The following is a 21,009-nucleotide window of genomic DNA, read 5'->3' on the forward strand; positions in this document are numbered from 1 at the left end:
TTTGGAGGACTCGAGGTTGCAATTGTGGTTGTAACCCCAACTGTGATAAATTTGTCTTTGCTTTGGCTTAATCATGGTGAGGGTCACGTTTGTCACTGCAGTAGGAGAGCTTCTCTACCTAAACCAAGCTAGCTATCTAAAGAATGTGAATTGCTCTCTTTTTTGCCATTTCTTTACGGCTAATCTTTGTTTCATGATTAGGAGCAGTGAAAGGCACGCTAACCTCTTTGCGGTTTCTGTTCTGCTAAGCAGCCTTTTGCAAACAGAAGCAAACCCCGCCGTAAACTGTTTGCAACTCTTGTTTTTCTAGGGTATCCAAGCTCAAACGGTAGCAAACTTTTACCTTGCCTTTGAAGCACAACTCTCAATCATTCCTGTTATAAATAAGGTAATATTTCCCGCATTCTCCGCAGGATTGGTTATTTTTAGGTACTTTGCAAATAATACCCACTGACTTCATTTACGACAGAGATCAGTAACAGTAGGATCGGCCCTGCGCTAGCTGTCTTGACTGCCTTTTCGTGCTGTTTCCTAGTTTTAAGGCCGTGTGTAATCTCCTGATGTTAGTCCTTGATCTCTCTTGGTATTTCATTTTGTTTTCCAGATTTTGCCTAGTTTAACTTTCCACTTTCCTCCTGTTTCTTAAGTGTCGAGTTATGTGTGATGATTGGACCTAGAGCTGTTTCAGCTTATCCGGAGTAAACTCTGAAAAACAATTCTGCTTTTGCCCGTCTTCTTTCTTTGAAACAGCAGCAACGTTGTAAAATATTGTTAGATTTATATCCTGATTTTATTTTGTACAATTCAAGCGGTGCATAATGCTCTCAACTCCTATTTTCCCCGCAACAACCCTGTGAGGTGGTTTGGGCTGAGAAAGAGGGACTGGCCCAAAGTCACCCAGCCGCTTTCATGCCTCAGGCAGGACTCGAACTCATCGTCTCTTGCTTTCTAGCCTGGTGCCTTGACCACTGCACCAAACTGGTGTAGTTTTTTTTTTTAAAATGAGGAATTATTTTAGGTGCTTACTAAGATCACACTTCTGTTTATCAAGCTGTTAATTTCATGTGTTGGCTCTAAATAGTCTTCTTTACCTTAAAAAGATCCAGGCATTTTTTCAGATTATTAGTAAAAGATTAACAAAGGTAAATGTGCAAATACTCCCCCCCCCCCAAAAAAAATATCAATGAATACGTGTCTTTTCTCATTTTGCCACAATAGAATTCAGACTTTGCTGCACGGTAGGGATTGTTCTAGTTGAAACTAGCATAATAGTAGCGTTGTTTTGCAGATTGATCTCAAGAATGCAAATCCAGAGATGGTTGAACATCAGATTGAGAATGCCTTTGATATTCCCAAACAAGATTGCATTAGAGTAAGACCCCTTTTTAGGTTTACAAATATCTGTATTTGGTCATTGCAATTTTTTTTTACATGCAGAAATGTTTTAGCTAGTTGCATAAACAAAATAATTTTCCTACCGTATGCTGGTATGGCAGCATACTCAGAAGCAAATTGCTTTAAATTCCGCTAAATGTAGTTCATTGTAAATGTGTATACAGCCGCTGTCATAGGCCCTAATGCTGCAGAAGTGATACATACATGCTTCTGCACACAAAGCTGTCTTCTGAGATGTGGCAGAGATGCCCCTAAGATCATGTTGAAGGCTGATATTTGCTGCAGTGATTGACAGTCAGTCTTGACAGTATGGATCATTTCATTGTCTGGCAGCTGAATCTAACTAATTGTGCTCCCTCCCTCCCTTCCTTCTTCCTCTCCCCCTCCCTCCCTTCTTCCTCTCCCCCTCTCCCCCTCCCTCCCTTCCTCCCTTCCTCCCTTCCTCCCTTCCTCCCTTCCTCCCTTCCTCCTCTTCCTCTTCCTCTTCCTCTTCCTCTTCCTTCCTTCCTTCCTTCCTTCCTTCCTTCCTTCCTTCCTTCCTTCCTTCCTTCCTTCCTTCCTTCCTTCCTCCCTCCCCTCCCCTCCCCTCCCTCCCTCCCTCCCTCCCTCCCTCCCTCCCTCCCTCCCTTCCTTCCTTCCTTCCTTCCTTCCTTCCTTCCTTCCTTCCTTCCTTCCTTCCTCCTCCAGTTGAATTTAACTCCTGGCAACTGCTTCCATAAAGTTTTCTTGTTTTCTCTTTTACTGTCGCACTCTTTCCAGATGATTATAGGAAAGCTAAAAGATTTGAAAGAAACTGTAGTTTTACAAACTATCCTATTTTATCTTGAGCTTCACATTGCTGAAATGTAGCCATTCCTTCTGTTGTGGAATGAGTGGTTCTAATTGTTGAATAAACATACTTGTACACTATTCCTGTTCAAGAGTTCTTCAAATATAATGGACTATTATAATGGAAGCATCAGTGAGGCATGCGCCTTGTACTAGTTTGGGTAGATGATAACAATCCCTGAAATGAGACCAAATTTGCTTTTTTGACTTATTTCAGATTTCAGCTAAACTTGGAACAAATGTTGAAAGAATACTTCAGGCAGTTATTGAAAGGATTCCTCCGTAAGTTTGCTTTTCTGTCTCATTTTTCCTTCAGTGACTGTACATGTTGTCACTTCAGAGCTTTGAATAACAGCCTTAGGCAAACATTATTTTTCATCCAGACTAAACTTAGTTATAGAAGCTATTGATGATGCACCTTCCTAAAAAGTTAAACCTATGTCTGACGAGTTTCAACAAGAATGAAACTGGTCTTCTAGTGGTCAGTAGAGAATATAATCACTGAACTTGTCAGGTTTAGCCTAAAGAACTTCAAGAGACAATGCAAAATCAGTTCAGCTATGTTTATTAGCTACAACCTCTAGCAACAATCTCCCCAGACTGAAATCCCAGCTCCCAAGCCAGTCACAACACCGTGAATTCCTCAGGGTGCCAGCCTCATCCTCTTGAAGTTCCCACGCTCTTGCGGTGAACTAAGAAAACCCTTATCTCCGTGAGCCTGGCCTTCATAATTCCATTCCATCACAGAACTTCATTTTATAACTGTTGGTTACAACAATAGAACTTATTTATTTATACACCATTGAACTTGTTTATTGCTATTTTTAGTCTTTGGCCTCCAAAAGGCACATGGAGGCATTTTACTGATGTTATTTGGAAAGATGGAGAAAAACTTCAGCCCATTTTTTTTTTCAATTTGGAAATGGAGAAGTTCCTCTGATTGGTGTGTCAAGTCGCCAGAAGCTTACCATCCCTATTTTGAGTATTGTTTTACCTTGAGAGAGAGAGAGAAAGAGTAACACAGTGTTGAATGTTGGTATTGTAGCCTTCGTTGTCTCTGAGGGCCACAACAATGAAGGGCTGCTCTTGCCTACTTGATCTGGTCTCAATAACTGAATAAAGTTTCTGTCTGTCTCCTTGATGTAGGAGTGTTAATTTTAATTTGGCAACTAACGTATGATGAAACATGAAGAAGAGAGTCCTTATAAGAACTTTTATAGCTTTTTAAAAAATTGCTATTGTAATCAGATCTCTACTTTGGGGAAAAACACTTGATTCTGAGTAATAACTTTCAACAGGTTTTGTGATATCTGTCTGTCCTTGTAACAGGCCAGTGGCTAATATTCATGAGCCCTTGAAAGCATTGGTGTTTGATTCTACATTTGATACCTACCGAGGGGTGATTGCCAACATTGCACTGTTTAATGGGGAAATTCATAAAGGCCATAAGATCACAACGGCTCACACTAAGAAGATTTATGAAGTTAACGAAGTAGGAATTCTGACGCCCAATGAACGGCCAACCCATAAACTGTAAGTTTTTGAAAGCAAAGAAAGAGAAAATATTATTTGTCCAGCTCTGGGAAGTAGTTTGATTCCTTATTCTTATGGCTGTTTTTTTTTTTAACAACTTTGTTTTTTTTCCCCTTTATATATGTGAAGTGTAATCATGCTAAGTCTAGTAGGTAAAATCAGCTAATGGCAATCTAGAGTGTCTTCCTTGTGCTCTTAACCTTCTTCATCAAATGAGGAGCTATAAGGCACCAGTTGATTTCCCATTAATATGCAACTGTTTGCATCTCTTCAACCCCCAAAGTTGGCATGATGACCTGTCACAGAATTATAGAGTTGATGTAACCCAATTCCTAAACCGCTTGTCTACAATGATCTGAAATACCTTAACGTAATATAATACCACGTGATCCCACTTTCATTTAGATACGCTGGCCAGGTTGGCTATTTGATTGCTGGAATGAGAGAGGTTACGGATGCCCAAATAGGAGATACAATCTATTTACATAACCAACCAGTGGAGCCATTTCCTGGGTTTAAGTCCGCAAAACCCATGGTCTTTGCAGGTGAGGTGCTCACAGTCAAAGGATGGGGAAGCCCTTTAATGTCTGTCAACAGAGGGAAGGTGTTTGGGTTCATTATTACAGAAACTGTGTTGCTGGTATTAGAAAAATAGACTTTGGTGCTGTGCAAAACATTCGAAGCCCTCCTTCAAAAGCCTAGCATGTGACATGGGAAGTGTAGCAGCTCTTCTCATGATTATGCTTGTAGTATAAGGGGTTTTGTCTCACAATACCATGAACAGAAAGAGGTGGTTCCTTCAGGATCCCGTAACACATGCAGAGTAGGGATGTTTACTATAGGTCTGTCCCTGCCATTGATCTGGTTGAAGGAGAATGTGCTGGAATGCTGCCGTGAGCTTCTGGAGGAAAGGCAGAACGTAAATCTTAGCCCATCAGTTGTAATTACTTGCTGAATGAGATGTTGCAAAGCACCCCATCTTGAATGCTTTGCACAATATTGGATACTGAAAGCTCTACTGTACTCTTTTTTCCCCCCTGTGTTTTCAAAGCTGTGCATCCTTGGTCTTGGTAGCATTATATGAGAATATGGGTAATTTATTTCTGTTCAAGTATTCCCCAGTATCATCAGTCTATGTGCTAGAATGACAAAATAGAGATGGTTCCTGCTTCTAATGTTTAATAGTTGGGAAAGAAAACCAAGAGAGCCTTAACGCAAATTAAAACATTCTTGACAGATGCCTGTCTACCCTACTTTTGAACGCTTTCAACAAAGGGAGACACTATCGTACTGGCTAATTGGTTCTACTGTCAAACCATCTCCCAGAGCTTTTTCTAACAATCAGTTGGAGTCTACCTTCCTGTAACTTAAATGCATTGTTCTGGGTTCTTCACTCTGGAATGATAGAGGATAGGTCTTGGCCTTCTTCTCTGTTATATCCTTTCAGGCATTTGAAAAGGGCTATCGTACTCAGCCTCCCTTCCCTCCACAAATCTTCTCTCCTCTGGGCTAAACATATCCTTCCATCTCACTTCATAGGAAGTAGTGGCTAAACTACCTACTGCATTCAACATTTTTAAGCAATAAAATAGCCCTAGTTGATTTGGAAGAAAAATCAGATCATGGACATGATTCTGGATCCATGATAGGCTGAAAATTGCTTTTCACAGGCCACTGAATATACTGTGTAGCTTAACTGCAGGAGGTAACTAGCCCTCACATGACTGTACACCTGCTTCGGAAAGATAATGGAGGAGAGCCGATAGACCCATCGTGTTCTTTGTGACACTTGTAGGGCAGAAGTTGCTAAGTCACGAGCTTTCTCTCCAAAAAAGCAAAAGGGATATACAGCAGAGCTTAGCTGAAACTGTGAAGGGTTTCCTTCAAAAATATGGTGGGGGAGGGGCTATAGAAAGAGGGCCAGGAAGGAGAGTTGGAATTTTCAATTGGAAGAGGACAAACTGAAACTGGGAAGATGAGAAATGGCTTACTAAGAAAGTGGCAAAGTGCTTTATACTAAAAATGGGTATTCTGCCACATCAGTTTAAAAAGTTGTTGACCTGAAGGCCTCCATTTCTTCAGGCAGGGCCTTATTTTGACCATATTTTTTGGTGGTGGTGGTGGGGCTTTGAGTCAGTGTTGACTCCGGGCAACTGTCTGGACTAGTCCCTGCAGTTTTCTTGGCAAGATTTTCGGAAGGGGTTAGCCCTTGCTTCCTTCTTCCCAGGGTTGAGAGAGAGTGACTGGCCCAAAGTCACCCAGATGGCGTCATGTCCAAGGCAGTAGTAGAATTCACGGTCTCCAGGTTTCTGTTCCCCACTCTCTCCCAGTACAGATACACTGGCTTGTGTTTTACAGCTCTTTGTGTGTGTGTGTGTGTGTGTGTGTGTGAGAGAGAGAGAGAGAGAGAGAGTGAGAGAGAGTGAGAGTGAGATGGAGCATTTAAACTTAAAAAAGAATTTTGCTTTCCTAGTAAGCTCCTCACTTTTGAAAATTCTTTGAATTTCTTCTGCACTGGGGAAATGGCCAAAATGCGTCTTCCAAGAATTTTCAATTCAACTGTAATATATATCTGGCAGAGAGAGAGGTGGCAGAAATGTCTGGGGCAGTCATCTTGATGAAATATTTGCTGGGAGGTCATTGGTGTGCCACCCTAAGTGTCTTCAAAAATATGTACCTGTTCACAAGAGCCAGTCTGGTAAAGGTGTTGGAGTGGAATGTGGGAAACCTGAGTCCTAGTCCTGCCTTAGCCATGAATTCCGGCTGGATGACTTTCAGCCAGTCCCTCTCTCAGGTGGCCATGGCCAACTACTTCCAAAAATGCTGCCTAGAAGACTGCGGAGACTTGTCCGTGTAGTTGCCAGGAGTCAAGGCTGACTTGAAGGCTGTATAAAACCTGTTACAAGCATGAAGCAGCCAGAGGACGCTAACTCTAGTAGAACTAAAACAAAAAAAATATAAATAAAATAATAATAAGATAAATATGAAACAATTTCAACATATTTGATATTTGATAAAATAATGCCTGTTGTAAGGCCAACAGATGTCCAGCAAAAGAGCTGGGACGGGGAACAGTCATTTGCAATCCATTTATTAAATTTACAGTCCCTGACCACCGAGCAATAACGCTGTAGATAAATCCAATAAAGTGAATAGCAGCAGATTAAAACAAATGTATAGATCCATGAAATGATAATAATGATAATAAAGAGTAAAAGAGGGGCTGTCAAATTTTGTCAGGCAGTGAAGGAATCATGAACCAACATTACTAGGCCCCGTATCTTCTGATTGCAATTGCTACACTACAACATTTTGCAACTTTTGTGGAAGTTTCACTGGATTCATCATGTAATAGGAAAGGCACAGTTTCTGACTAGGACCAGCCTGAGCATAATAGGAGAGGTTAACGCCGGGCCACAGGTATGCTACAGGGGCCAGCTCAGAAGGACTTACACTATGGACTCAACTCTACATCTGGATATACGCAGAAGCATTTTGATAAGCGATATTGATAAACCTTTCTTGTGTCACCTTCCCATCATTTTCAGTGCTTCCATTCATGTTTATAGTGGCGCCTGCTGCTGTCAAACAACCCCTCTCTTTACATAATTGCCCATAGTCATGGATGATATCAAATGTGTATCCAGAGCCTGTTAGCATATTCATTCGTTTTCCTTGGGCTAGCTGACAGTCATGATGTAGAGCATAAAGTTCAGCAACGTGAGCTGAAACTCCTGAGGGCAGTTGTCCTTCTATACCTTCTGTTCCCCATCCATCACATAAGCCGGTCCATCTACATGAAGTTCCAAACTGGCATCATTTAAAGGGGTTTCCTTTAAATCAGCTTGAGGTACCCTGGGGAGGAGAGGAAAGAGTGCCTTCTCTTCAGTGGATACGGGTGCGGACAGATCATGTTTAACAGCCCAGGATTTTCCGTGTGCAGCTTTAACTATCACCACTCATTTTGCCATAGGATCTCTGGTACCTCTATACCAATGTTTCTCAACCTTATCAACTTTAAGATGTGTGGACTACAGCTTCCAGAATTCCTCAGCCAGCATGCTGGCTGAGGAATTCTGGAAGTTGAAGTCCACAGATCTTGAAGCTGCAGAGGTTGAGAAACACTGCTTTATACCATACCATGAAACTAAGCAATTGCCTTTCACTGTAGGGTCCTTGTTTGACACTCATGTCTTTTCAGTAAGGACTAACTTAGGTGCTAAACTTTGGGGAGGGATTTGTTATGTAAATTGGGCATCACACTGTGCTGTACTGCTGAGGGTGTCTTTATGGATACTCTTGAGCTTAAAGATCAGAACCAGATTTTGGCTATGCTGGACACTGCAGCTAATTAATTGGATTTCTGTAAATCACACAAATGGTATTCAGCGCCTGTGGAGATCCTTGCATTTTTTTCACGTAGTAGTTTGGGAACATTTTTTTGCTGAAAGAATAATTAACATTTATTAAGCTCAAGGATATTTTTGCCTTTGACCGTTGTTCAGATAACCAATTTTACTCCATCAGGTTGGATCGAAATTAAAACAATTCCCTTCCCTGGCCCAAGTTTGTAAAAAAAAAATTCCAATCAGTTTGGAAATCTTTCGGTTGTGTGTGTTTGATTGACTTGTACATAGAAAATGAAATTAAAGACACATTGGTATCTGGTCTGTCCATTCTAAGCCGCAGTTGAAAAAATCATAGGTTTTCTGCAATGGCCAGTATTGAATGGGTCTAATTAAAATGCAGAATCACATATAGGATATCTGCTGGTTGCCTTTCTCAATAACTCCACCGTGTGTTTGGACAGGAGTGTATCCAACAGACCAGTCAGAATATTCCAGCTTGAAAAGTGCACTAGAGAAACTGACTCTTAACGACTCGAGTGTTACTGTTCAACGTGACAGTAGTCTAGCGCTGGGAGCTGGATGGAGGTGAGTTTCACCACATTCATTTGGGTTGAGATGTTCTTTAGTAGGATGCAGCAGGCTTGATGTTTTGCCCTCCGCAGTTCTTAAGGAGAGATTTACCAAAGACCCCATGTGTTTGAGAGCCTGTCCACGTAGCATAAACTCTACTGAGACCATCACCCATACGCTGCCCTTATTTCCAGCATAGTAAAAAAACTTGAATTCTTCCATTATTGACACATATCATAGGTCATAATGAAAGCTGTCTTCTTGATTTTCTCCTCTCAGATACGGAGCCATTTATTACATACAACGTAACTAGATTTTGCCTGGTAGCAATTAAAATTCACAAACAGATAATTAAGGGTACTGGGCATCGGTATACTGACTGAGAGTTTTCCTTTCCTTTTATCTTTTTAACTCTTTTTTTACATCTTTTTGTGGCCTTTAGAACCCCCCCCCCCTTTAGTCTATAGTCTTAGTATTAACATTAAGAATTTTTATAGAGATGTTTTAGTGTTTTAATTTTATAATATTGTGCTAGCAATCCTAGTTTTTAGTTATCTTTTATCACTTATAGGTTTCAGTGGAATTATTGAAATGAGAGTAATTTTCCTTGTTTGTATTTTATGCTAGTCCGCGACTGAAATAAAGACTTGTTAGTGAAATGCAACATTTGGGGTAAATTCTCTTTCATTTGGCTTGGAAATTTAAGATGTCTAGTTGGTGTGTGTAAACAATGATTCTTTAGCAAATGCAGGTTTGTACCCTTAAAAAAAGTCACTTAAACATTGTATTTACAGGTTGGGTTTCCTTGGCCTTTTACATATGGAGGTTTTTAATCAGCGTTTGGAGCAGGAACACAACACATCAGTCATTTTGACGGCCCCCACAGTTCCGTACAAGGCGATTCTTTCTTCCGCAAAATTGATAAAGGTGATGATTTTTTTTTAGTCTGAAATTGTCAATGCACGAGGATAAATTGGGCATAATGATTATCATTCTCATAATTTATTTGAATTCTCCAGGACTTACATTACTAAGCTCTCAAATAAGAACTTTTACTCTAGAAGATGATTTGGAATTGTTTGGGAAATGTCAGGAAATAATCTTACGATCCTGGTTTTATTCCACTGCTGTTGGCATGGGTCCGAGTTCCCCTGAGAGCGAGCTAAAATAGTCCAATTTACAAAAAATGATTTTATAAAATGCTTGCATCTCTGCACGAATTCTTCCTGAGTCCTTGATCCTCCCAATTAGCTTTTAGTGGAGGCTTAAATTAGCCTTTAATTATAATAGTAATTCATATCTGCCCTGCATTGGGGAAGAAAAGGAATAATCACAAGGGCTTATAAAGCAATTAAGAAATATGGGAGAGATACATCTCTGGAGTGAGCCATTGTTGCGGGCAGAATTACGACATAACACTACAATGTTTGTATTGTCGAAGTAAAATGTTTACTTGTTATCAGTTTCCCTAGTTTGTTTGCTTAAAAGTTACATGTCATCTATTTCCACTTTTGGTTATAGATGGACTGGTATATAATTTTTAAAAAAATCTCTTAAGACCTTGCTAATTTTTTTTTAATTAAGAAAAACCGTTAAAATCCTCCTATAGGTGTTTTCTCTTCCTGTTTTGTAGGAACATAAAAAAGAGGAAATCACCATCATAAATCCTGCAGAATTCCCTGATAATTCCATGGTGGCGGAATATTTGGAGCCTATTGTTTTAGGCACTATTGTAACCCCTAAAGAATATATTGGGGAAATATTAGCTCTGTGCCAGGTTGGTATATAAGGTTGAGAGTATTATTGTATTGAGGGTATATTTCTGATAGTGCTTGCCGTTTGCTTAGTAAGTCTTACCGAGCATTAAGGCGCACGGGGTTTTAATTACGTGCAGTCATTTGTTCCCTGCGTTCTGAATCAGGGGTTCTTAACCAGTGACACACGTGTCATGGGCACAGTGCAGGCTCATTAAAAATTTAAGCCTTTGAAACTTATTGTCAATTATAATAATGGAATGCCTCTAATCATATTAACGCTTCTTGGAGAAAAATGGGATTTTTGTTTCTGTAATGGCGAGACCCAGGGTCCTCGATAGAGTGCTCGGTGGGGCTTATTATGCAAAAGGCTGAGAATCTCTGGGCCAGGCTGTCAACGTGGTTCATCTGAAACATGAGCAAACATCTTGAGCCTGTGTAAACTGTGGTTTATTCTACAGTACACTGTTGGGCATGGAGAAGGTCTGTGCTGAACACATTTATGGGGAAACTCCAGGCCCTCAAGAACGACTTCATTTTGACTTGCTGATAATAAAATGTATTGTGTTTATTACAACTGCTATTTATATTAGAGCAATTTTCATATTTTATCTCAGTAATGCTTATTAAAAACTTAGTTGTTGAAAATACATTTGACTTTCAGGCACTTGCTTAGCTTCTACAGATTAAGTACACCATTTATTTTCAATCTACAATCAGTATTTTGAACCTGTTATAGGATACCATTATTATTATTATTTAATAAAAAACACTTTTTTAACAAATTAGTCCAAACAAATGTGTTTTCTACAAATGGGCTCCTTTTGAGATAAAAGATAAGACTTTGTTCTGAGTAAATTGCTGTAGGTCTTCTGTAATAATACAATATTACTCTTTGATCTCCTCATGCTATTTTTCACTTTGCAATCAAAGTTATAGTATCTGTGACTTCCAGATTTAAAATCTCAAATCATCCCTGACTATTGGCCATTCTGGTGTTTGGCCTTCAGCAGGGTAAGAAGGTCTATGGATTCTGGGTCACTGTATTCTAAGTAATCAAATACAGTATTTTTATTCTTTTCATGAATCTATTTACAGGTAGTCCTCGAGTTACAAGGGTAATTGGGACCAGAATTTCCATCAGTAAGCAATGCGGTATTTAGGCGAAACATCAGGTGACCCCATTGCTTAGCAACAGCAATCCTAGCACTCCCCATTGCTGTCATTAACCGAATCCCACCGGTTGTTAGGTGAGGACCCAGCCCCATCCAAGCCATTCTTGGCTTGGTCTTTCCCAGCCCTGAGCCTTGGCAAGGTAAGGAAGGGACCGCCTCCTCTTGAACTGCCCCCAGCCACCTGTCTGTCCCCCATCTCTGCCCTTTTGGCCGCTCTGCAGCGCGGCGCTCTTTGGCAGCAGCGGTGTTGGGGCTGGAATAGAGGCCCAGGGCTTTCAGCAGTCTCAGCTGGCTGCCGTTGCCCCTGGGCCTCTGCTACCGCCAAGGAGTGCTGCTGTGCAGGGCGGTCAAAAGGGCAGAGACTGTTCGCCGTAACTTCGAATAGTCACTGAACAAATGATTGTAATTCAAGGGCCACCTGTACTATTTTAGCAGTCAGAATTGTTAGAATTTGGGGCAATTAAACTTATTCCGCAAAGAAACTCTGAAACCTGACTGCATCATTTACTATGTTAATTGCCAGGGTCGTTTTTATTCCTCACCCACATCTAGTATTTGGTGAAGATTTCTTATAACAGAAAAGTTGGCGCTCATCTCAGACTCTGTGTCACTTTGTCAGACTCGGAGAGCTGTTCAGAAGGACTTGGTGTACATTGATGATCACAGAGTCATGATGATTCACCTCTTTCCACTGAATGAAATTGTAGTGGATTTCTTTGATGCCCTGAAATCCCTCTCCTCTGGCTATGCCAGGTAATGTAACTTTTGTATCATGGTAAGATACCCCCTACTTGTAGAAGTTTGAACACCACAGCTGGGAATCCAGTGGTAGATTCTATTAGCTTTTTGAAGATAAGGTGCATGATTTGGGGCTTGGAGAATGCATGATGCCCAAATGCATTTGAGGGTTGCTGGGTGTTTGATGTGCGTCCATACACGTGCATGTATTTATGATAGGCAGAATACACAGGTTTAATTGTCTAGGACTCTCCCACAGGCTTACCTGTGCATCTGATGAGAGTTGGCTTCTCCATGATCTTTTAAGATCTTATCCTAGATAAGATTTTCCTCCTTCCAGTGCTATCTAGCTTCTTGATTTTTAAGTACTCTAGCAAACTCTAGTGGAATATGAAGGTATACCTCATAAGGAAAAAAGCTCTTAAGAATTGTGGCCATCTCGCACATTGGAGGTAGAGGAATAATAATTGCATATATTTGTGTGTTTATAGATATGGTTGAAGTAAAGTATGCTTCATATGTCATGCTAAACCATGATATATCTTTCTCATAGCATGATGTCCAAATCCACCCACTGTGGTTTGTGAACCATGCTTTCTCCTGGGAAGGGCTTACGCATCATGTTCATCCAAAAGACACATGCTACCTTATAGTTTAAGGGTATAAACAAAGTAGAGTAAACTTGCTTTATGATGGCATTATAAATGCATGTGAAAAAGAGGCATTTTACTGAGGGGCAAAAACTCTGCCTTTTCAGAAATTATCCAAAGTGTATGTTAGAAATTGTAATCTTTTAGGGTGTTCAAATAGGAAGTTAGTTGACCTGACTACTGCTATTTTCAGTTTTGACTATGAAGATGCAGGATACCAGCCTGCGGATCTTGTCAAAATGGATATTCTTTTAAATGGGAAAGCTGTAGAAGAACTGATAACTATTGTACCTAGGTAAGTCCATTAAATGCATGTTCATTTTTAAAAAGCATAGTAAATATCATTTGGATAAACTACCCAAACCACATAATGCCTTTTCCATGCATTTTTTAAAATTATTATTCTGAAGAAAACCAACATTTTATTTACTCTTGCAGTTGAAAGTTTACATGGATAAAAAAATAACCCCTGAAATATAAATGATAAGTAGTGTAACCAGAATCCTATGGAAGCTATCTGGATTTGCTATTTTAAGGGTGATTTCCTAATTTTGTTTATAATCCCCAACTGTTTTGGGGGATTCTCAGTTTTGCTGCATAGAGATTGTCTGTCTGTCTCTCAGTCCTTTCTCTACGTTTGCATTAACTTAGCCTTATCTAAGTGGAAAATATTAGCATATTTTATAGCTTACACTGGGAAGTTTAAGATTTCCATATATCCTATTGAGGTTGAGCAAGTAGGTTGAGAAAGCGGAGTTACCTAATCAAGATCGGAAGCCAATAAATCTGTTCTATTAAGATTCTGAAGCCCAGATATATATTCACAGATTCTTTAGATCCAAACCAATAAGTGCTATACTGAATATGAAAAAGATCAGGCTAGAAAAGCAGTCGCCATTTGTGATGGAATGTGAGGGTGGCCTTGGGAGACGGGGGAAAGAGATGCTACCTAAGGAATGATCAGATAAAAGGAGTCTGCAACAGGGTAGTGGCCAGAAAAAGAAACTTAGAAAGGACCCACTGTAACTACTCAGGCGGTAAATAGGGAGGGTGGGAGATTTATGCCTTCAGACTCACAAGATTCTGTTAATGTAGCCTTACAATAATGTAGAATTAGCTCATCTGGTCTTGTTTCCTGTCTGGTTTACCTGGGAGGGCTGACACCATTCAAGGAAGATAGATGTATCCAGGGAAAGGGTTCGCAAACTTGGGTTCCAGGATGGGGTGGGTTTGGACGCCATTGTTGAGAAGTTCTCATTCATGATGCTCCCGTTGACACCTTCTCTGGGGAAGGGCCCAGGGGCAGACACATTCTTACTTTTTTTCTTTTTCAGAGACAAAGCCTACCACGTTGGTAAACATATGTGTGAGCGATTAAGAGACATTATTCCAAGGCAATTGTTTGAAATAGCTATCCAGGCAGCTCTTGGAAACAAAATAATTGCGAGAGAAACGTAAGTCGTTATGGTTGACTTGGTTTTAAAAGATAACTGTATAACTTTCTCCTGTTTTCAGTTCTCCTAACTGTTAAAATTTCTTTTTTAGTGATTACTTGACATTCAGACTGTAATCCTGGTTTCTCTAAAGTAGGTGTTTCAGACTGAGAATTAGTCTTGGCCTTTAAGGGATTGCATTCCTTCAAGAAGTAGGCCGAGCCTAGGCAAAAGTGCATTGATTGAAAGTAACGAAAATCATTTTAATTCTTTTAACATGATTATTCCCCATGCACATTATTTTTCTCTTTCTGCCATGTTTGAAATTACAATTTGTCACAAGTTCTGGAGAGCTTCTTCATATTTGGGCACACCTTGCTTTAAGAATTCTACTGAAGGTGGATGTAAATGATGCAGTGTTTTGACCTGATTAACCTGATTTCAGAAGCGTGTCAAAGATCTGAAAAGGTCTTATTCTGAATTAAGATACGATTGATTGATTGATTGATTGATTGATTGATTGCCCATTCTTGAAAGCTCTGTGCAGCTAACAATCAGAAATCATCAGGCAAAAGAAAAACAACCTCCACCATAAATAATTAAATAAATAAACCCATAAAATAAGCCAAATAGAGTATCGAAATTGTACATACACACACATACAGTGTACACACACACACAAACATGCATTCACTAAATTCAGATCTTCAATCATAGCATGCACTCCTTCTATACTTAATGGAACAACCAAGTCTTAACTGCTCTCCTGAAACTCAAAAGAAAAGGAACAGACTTGAACTCCCCTGAGGAGGGTATTCCAGATTATGGGAATGGTGAACGAAAATTCCCCCACTTCCAAGGCCCATCTGATGCCATTCTCATATAGACAGGACGAGGAGGGAATTTTCCTTATTTGATTGATTGGATGGGCAAATAAATATGGGAAAAGATGGTCCCTCAGATAACCTGGTCCAGGGCCATGTAGGGCCTTAAAGGTGGCAACCAGCATCTTGAAAACCTCAGAAGCCAACCAGCATCACTGCAGCTCCTAAAGTAGTGGGAGTCACCTAACTTTATCAGGATACACCCATCACTACCTGGGCCACCATATTTTGTATCAGCTGTAACTTCTGAAAGCTTTTCAAGAGCTCTCCCATGTAGAATGCACTATAGTAATCCAAGTGGGAGGTGACCAAGGCATGAGTGACTGTGAAGAGGGCCTTCTGATTCAGGAATGGCTGCAATTGGTAAACAAAATTTAATTGTATAAAAGCCCTCCCGGCTACAGCTGCCACCTGCTGAATAGGGACCGTGAGTCTAAGAGGACCCCCAAATTGCAAACCAACTCTAAACAGGGGGGTGCAACTTCATTTAGAGTCAGAGATGGTATTTCTCTGGAACTGGCTGACCCACAAACACCAAAGCCACTCTTTCTTGGAATTTGAGTTGTTATTCTCCAGACTTTGACAGCTTCTGGGCACTGCAGATTCTACTGTATCACCTGTTTGGCATGGGGTCAAGACCATCAGCATATGGATGATCTTGGACTCTGTACCAATGGATTACCTCCCCCAGTGGTTTCAGATAGATATTAAAAAGAAATGGAGAGAGGAGAGAACCTTGAGACATTCCACAAAGTGGAGGCCTTTGAGCAGGCCTCTCCTTCCTACCATCACTGACTGGAAGTGCCAGAAGGGAGAGGCTGCTCTGGTTCAATCTGGTCAAGTGCCAAAGCTCCCCCCCCCCCGGTTTAACTGGGCAAACAGGATTTCATCTGATCCACTAGATCCCTGGGAAACTCCTCAAGCCCTCTAAAAACCCACTGGATCTATTAGGCATCTGGAGCAGACTGGCTCTTCCCTACTGTGGGTGGTGTCACACTGGAAAACCTCATAGCAGTCAGAGAGTGATTTGTTCACTGTATGGGGCCCCCCACTTTCAGATCACATTATGTCTGTCTCAAGACAAAAAACATATCTAGTGTATGACCTCTTACGTGCATCAGGGACTTGATCAGTTGGGTCAAGTCCACAGTTATCATGGCAGTCATTAGCTCCTGGGCCTCTCCCGACTCCTCGCTTAGGAAAGGCAGGTTGAATTCCACCACCACCAGTTTGGGGAACCCCACCAATTCCTCAGTAATTAGGCTGAGCAGCCCTAGCAGGGATGAAGCTGTGCAGCAGGAAAGGGGTCCCTCAGTAGCAAGCTCAACTGCCCCTTTGGACCCAACCAGACAAACAGGGTCTTGCATCCAGTTATCTATGGAGCAACACTTCTTGATGCCAGTAGAGTCTCACAGATGAGAATGGCTATCCCACTGTGCTACACTGAGACCACAGCTGGTGCCAAACCCAAAACGTGAGTGGGGAGATCTCTGAGAGATGAAGTCCCCTATCCTCCCCACCCAGATCTCTGTAATGCAAGCCAGGTCTGGCCTATAATCCACAATTAACATGAGGATGGTTTTGTTACAGCAGACATGGCATTTAGTAGCGGCAGCCAAAACCCCAGGGCCCCAAGGAACTGATACCTTGGCTCTTGCAATAAGGACTGACAACTGGAAGGAGGGATTGGTTGGAGATATTGAACCCTCCTTCCATGGGTATGGCCTGTTATTGACTTCCCACTATACCTCCCAGAGCTGATCAGAAACATAATACTCTTCCCAAAAATTGCCTCTCCTGCCCCATGACCCCCCTCCTGGGGTCTTTACTATCTAGCACCAAATCACAATCACTCCAGGTGATCTTCAAGTTTTGAAGCTCCTCAATCACCCTGTTAGCGCTGCTTCAACCCATTCTACTCCCCTAGCCACCTGTTCCCCACCTTACTCTTAGTAAAGACAGAAGGTCACAAACAACACTGGGAACCCTGGTGTCCATGGCTCTCACACAGGGCGTAGCTCTCCAGGCCACCACCCAAACACCAATCCTGAAGATGGCCTCTTGATGTTCTTATGCAAGGTGCAGCAATAAGGAAGTCAGTGCTGATAGAATCTAAAGTTCTTGCAATCCAAAATTGCAATCTCACAAATCCAGTCAGTGTTAAAAGATCCATGCAGCACAGTCAAACTGCTCCAGAACAACTTCCAGGGCTTGCAGGGCTTCCCTGGAGCAGAGCCCAACTGCAGAATCCAACCCACAGAGCATGTTCTAAGTTGGCAGCCACCAACCAAGACCTCCTTCTGCTGCCAGCTCTTTAGGAATTAGCGTATTAGGGAGACAACCTGAAGACAGGCAAAATGGTAGCCACAAGTTCAATGCTGGCTGGACCTCCAGTACTGGCAGCTAGCTGGCCCTCCAGTGCCTGGAGAAGTACCTCACAATCCAGGCAGTGCTCAAAACCGTGTCATGGAGCTCTCCAAGCAGACAGGTCGTCAGTGGCATACACTGATTTGATGCATGCCATACCTCAGGGTATCACCAATGGTTTCTAGCCAGGAAAGCTGAAAGTCTGGGCTCCCAGCACCTTACATATTGGCTTCAGATTCCATTTAACAGCCAGTAGACTTCTTCTTTCCCTTCTTCCTTTCCCTGTTATCTTTCTTCCTTTTCCTTCCAGTTGGTATTTCTTTAGCAGTTTCCTTTTGCACCCGATGGCTAGGGTGTATGCAAGGTATTCTAGAAAGCCAAAAACACCTGGAGAAGTGTCAAGGAACAGCCTACTGTGGTGGCCGTTTTGATGGAACATTTCAAGTTCAGGCTCTTCATATTAACCTGGAATTAGTCACCAGCCATTGAAGCTTCCTTAGAATGAATATATGGCACGGGTGGCTGGGTTTCTGTAATAGCTGAAATGTTGCATTCAGCGGTTTGTGGAGCATCTGCAAAAGGAATATAAATTAAAATATATACATAAAACATTTGAATTAAAAGAAGAAAAGGGGTGTTCTCTTGAAAGGAAGGGTATTTACATAAGTTGGTCACAATGGATATCAGGATTTTCTCTGATAAAGTGTTCTCTTTGATATATGAAAAGTAGACTGAAATTATACTGGATTCCAGTAGCATGAAAAAGGAAGGTTTAAATACATTCGAAAACAAGAGTAAAGGAGATATTAACTTTTAAGTTAAGTGGCTTCTCATTGCCAAAGGGCATTATTTATTTTGATTTATTAGATCACCCAATGGCAAAGGCAGCGTACAGAAAGGTTTAAAAGCACATAATTAGCAATTACTTGCTTCTTCAGAACTTCAAATTATGGAATACTTTGTATTATACCCTCTAAAATGCAACTTGGCTTACTTTATTTTCCAGGCTAAAACCCTTTAGAAAGAATGTTTTGGCAAAATGTGTAAGTACCAATTTCTCTGCTTTCTGCAAAAAGAAAGTCAAATCATTCCTTCCTTGTCCTTTAATGATAATTGCTGAATACAGATAACTTCCTGTGTGTTAAAATCCGTTTTCGTGAGTCTGAGATTAGTGTTTCATTTTTTAAAAATGCTTAATGTATGTGAGCCACTTTATTTATTTATTTTTTTAGTAAGATTTCATCTACTTCATTTAAAGCTAGAACCAAGGTTAAATTCATATGGAGTGTTTGATACAATTATCACAGTTTTTAACATACTTTTTATTGTTTAGGATAGTAGCAATGTTATCAAAGATGATTTGCAGTCTTCTGGTTGGTATTGTGAATTATTCATCTCGATGCATTAATATATGTATATCTATATTTTAAAAAACAGTATGGAGGCGATATTACAAGGAAGATGAAACTTTTGAAGAGGCAAGCAGAAGGAAAGAAGAAGATGAGGAAAATTGGGAACGTGGAAGTGCCAAAGGACGCTTTTATAAAAGTTCTCAAGAAGCAGCTTGACAAGTAATTTATAGATATTGCTTCCAGCTTTTTTAGAAGTCAAGCTGATGAACTGTTGAACCAGCTGTTTACAAATTGGGTATCCCTGTCTTGAATTTGATCTCATCAATATTAATGTGCGGATTTGACACCGACCTAATGCGACTCTTCAGTAAAGCGCTGAAGCTGATGGCAGAACATTTTACGCCTTAAAAGTCGAAAGCACAGCATAGCGTCCGAGAGCGTTGCTGACATCTTTCGATGCAATTTCTGAGGGCAGTGCCTTGTGCCAGCGACTTTCAAACCTGTGCCTCCTCATCTCTTTCCATGTTTGATTACAATCTGGATATTGACATTTGCAAGCTCTCGGCTATGCTGGGTAAATAAACTTGCTGTACCAATATCGGCTCTTCGGGATGGGCTTGCTTAGTCTGTGTTTTTTAAAAATACGTCGATCTTAGTGTGGACTATAGATTGGATTACCTGCCTTACAGTATACTGACTTCTCATCTATATTGATGCCATTTGTATAAACTTCAGAATTTGCAGCAACGGTATATTTGAACCGAACTCCACTTCCCCAGCAGAGGATGTCAAACAGTTGATGGATTCCAGGGGCAGAAATCTGACAAGCTGCTGTAAATAAATTGAAGTACTGGATCTCTGGAGCAACTTTATAGCAAAAAGATTCTATTTCTTGCTGGTATATTTTCATGGTTATTGCATAGAGCCGGTAGCATCGAATACTGTAACTGTCAGGCCCAGCCCAAGAACAAGGGTGAAACAGTCGAGTTGAGTTCAGTTCCTTTATTTGCGTATACCTTATAGACAGAACCTGGCCAGACTAAATCTGCACTACAGCAACGAGTGGATCTACCCTGGGAGATTTTAGGGAGTGGCTGTCCTGAACCTCTTACTCTTCCCACGCTCCATCTCCGGACTGTGTTGCCTTTTGCCTCCTGAAATATGCCCCCTCCTTCCTGATAGCCTTGCTCTCTGCTGCTACTCACATCACCCTCCTCTTCGTAGATACATTCCGTCACAATAGCTGTCTAAACACACTAAGCGTGTATCCCCATTTGCTCTTTCTATATGATAGGTATATATTACCTACATGCTGTTAGCATGCGTGCGTGAATGGCAAATGGTAGGTGTTAACCTTCTGTACAATCTAAATATGCCCTGGCTATGTGCCTAGGACGTTGTTTTCATCTTGTTCCTAGCCCCTGAATAAAAGACAGGCTCAAGTTGTCCTTAGTTGTACTAGCAATATATTAGTATTTCCCCTCTTATACCAATACTGTCCAGGGGAAGCTTCAAGGTGTGTAAAATCTGTTACGCTTTGTTACCTGTTACCTTGGAGGAAAGCTAGCTGAGTGGCAGTGGCGGAGAGGAGAGGGGAGGCAGGATAGGGATTAGTAATAGGGGCGTATTTTCTTTCCCCCGTGGGAGCCCACAGACATTAAGGGACTTGTAGGTAGAGAGAATTAGGCTGTGCTTAGTTTTGTAGTTCCTGGCGGACCAAGATAACACCCTGATGCTGCTAGCCTTCATAAGGCCCTAAAGACCTGGTTATGTGCCCAGGCCTGGGGTCCCGAGTGTGTGAAGGGTCCCGTCTCCTGGTTATATTAAGAACCGTGGATTGTAGCATTCCCTCGGCTGCTGTGTATTTCAGTTTTTGTACTCATGATGAAAATTTATTTTTTAATTTAAGATTGTTTGCCACCCAAAGTCACTTGCTGAGATGGACGGCCATACAAATTGAATAAATAATTAGCAGAAAAGG

The 21,009-nt window shown here is 41.1% G+C and overlaps 1 protein-coding gene across 5 annotated transcripts in view; it reads left to right on the plus strand.

Annotated features, from left to right (window-relative positions):
• The window catches only part of GUF1 (GTP binding elongation factor GUF1), a 28,934-nt gene extending 8,923 nt beyond the window's left edge, over positions 1 to 20,011 (plus strand). For 3 of the 5 annotated variants that reach the window (XM_025175989.2, XM_088131267.1, XM_088131269.1), the window contains 13 exons: positions 311 to 388; positions 1,289 to 1,372; positions 2,441 to 2,505; positions 3,553 to 3,756; positions 4,162 to 4,301; positions 8,567 to 8,690; positions 9,470 to 9,602; positions 10,309 to 10,452; positions 12,224 to 12,357; positions 13,186 to 13,287; positions 14,327 to 14,446; positions 18,683 to 18,719; positions 19,114 to 20,011. In XM_025175989.2, coding sequence (XP_025031757.2) covers positions 311 to 388; positions 1,289 to 1,372; positions 2,441 to 2,505; positions 3,553 to 3,756; positions 4,162 to 4,301; positions 8,567 to 8,690; positions 9,470 to 9,602; positions 10,309 to 10,452; positions 12,224 to 12,357; positions 13,186 to 13,287; positions 14,327 to 14,446; positions 18,683 to 18,719; positions 19,114 to 19,251 — 1,503 coding nt within the window. In that variant the 3' untranslated portion in view covers positions 19,252 to 20,011. The remainder of the gene's footprint in view (positions 1 to 310; positions 389 to 1,288; positions 1,373 to 2,440; positions 2,506 to 3,552; positions 3,757 to 4,161; positions 4,302 to 8,566; positions 8,691 to 9,469; positions 9,603 to 10,308; positions 10,453 to 12,223; positions 12,358 to 13,185; positions 13,288 to 14,326; positions 14,447 to 18,682; positions 18,720 to 19,113) is intronic. The other 2 variants (XM_025175990.2, XM_088131268.1) reach the window with 2 other exon arrangements.
• The last annotated feature ends 998 nt before the right edge of the window (positions 20,012 to 21,009 follow it).

This window comes from Python bivittatus, unplaced genomic scaffold (genome assembly GCF_059951505.1).
Source record: "Python bivittatus isolate LINGU-HERP-01145 unplaced genomic scaffold, Pbiv_v1 ctg000970_np1212, whole genome shotgun sequence".
NCBI lineage: Eukaryota > Metazoa > Chordata > Lepidosauria > Squamata > Pythonidae > Python > Python bivittatus.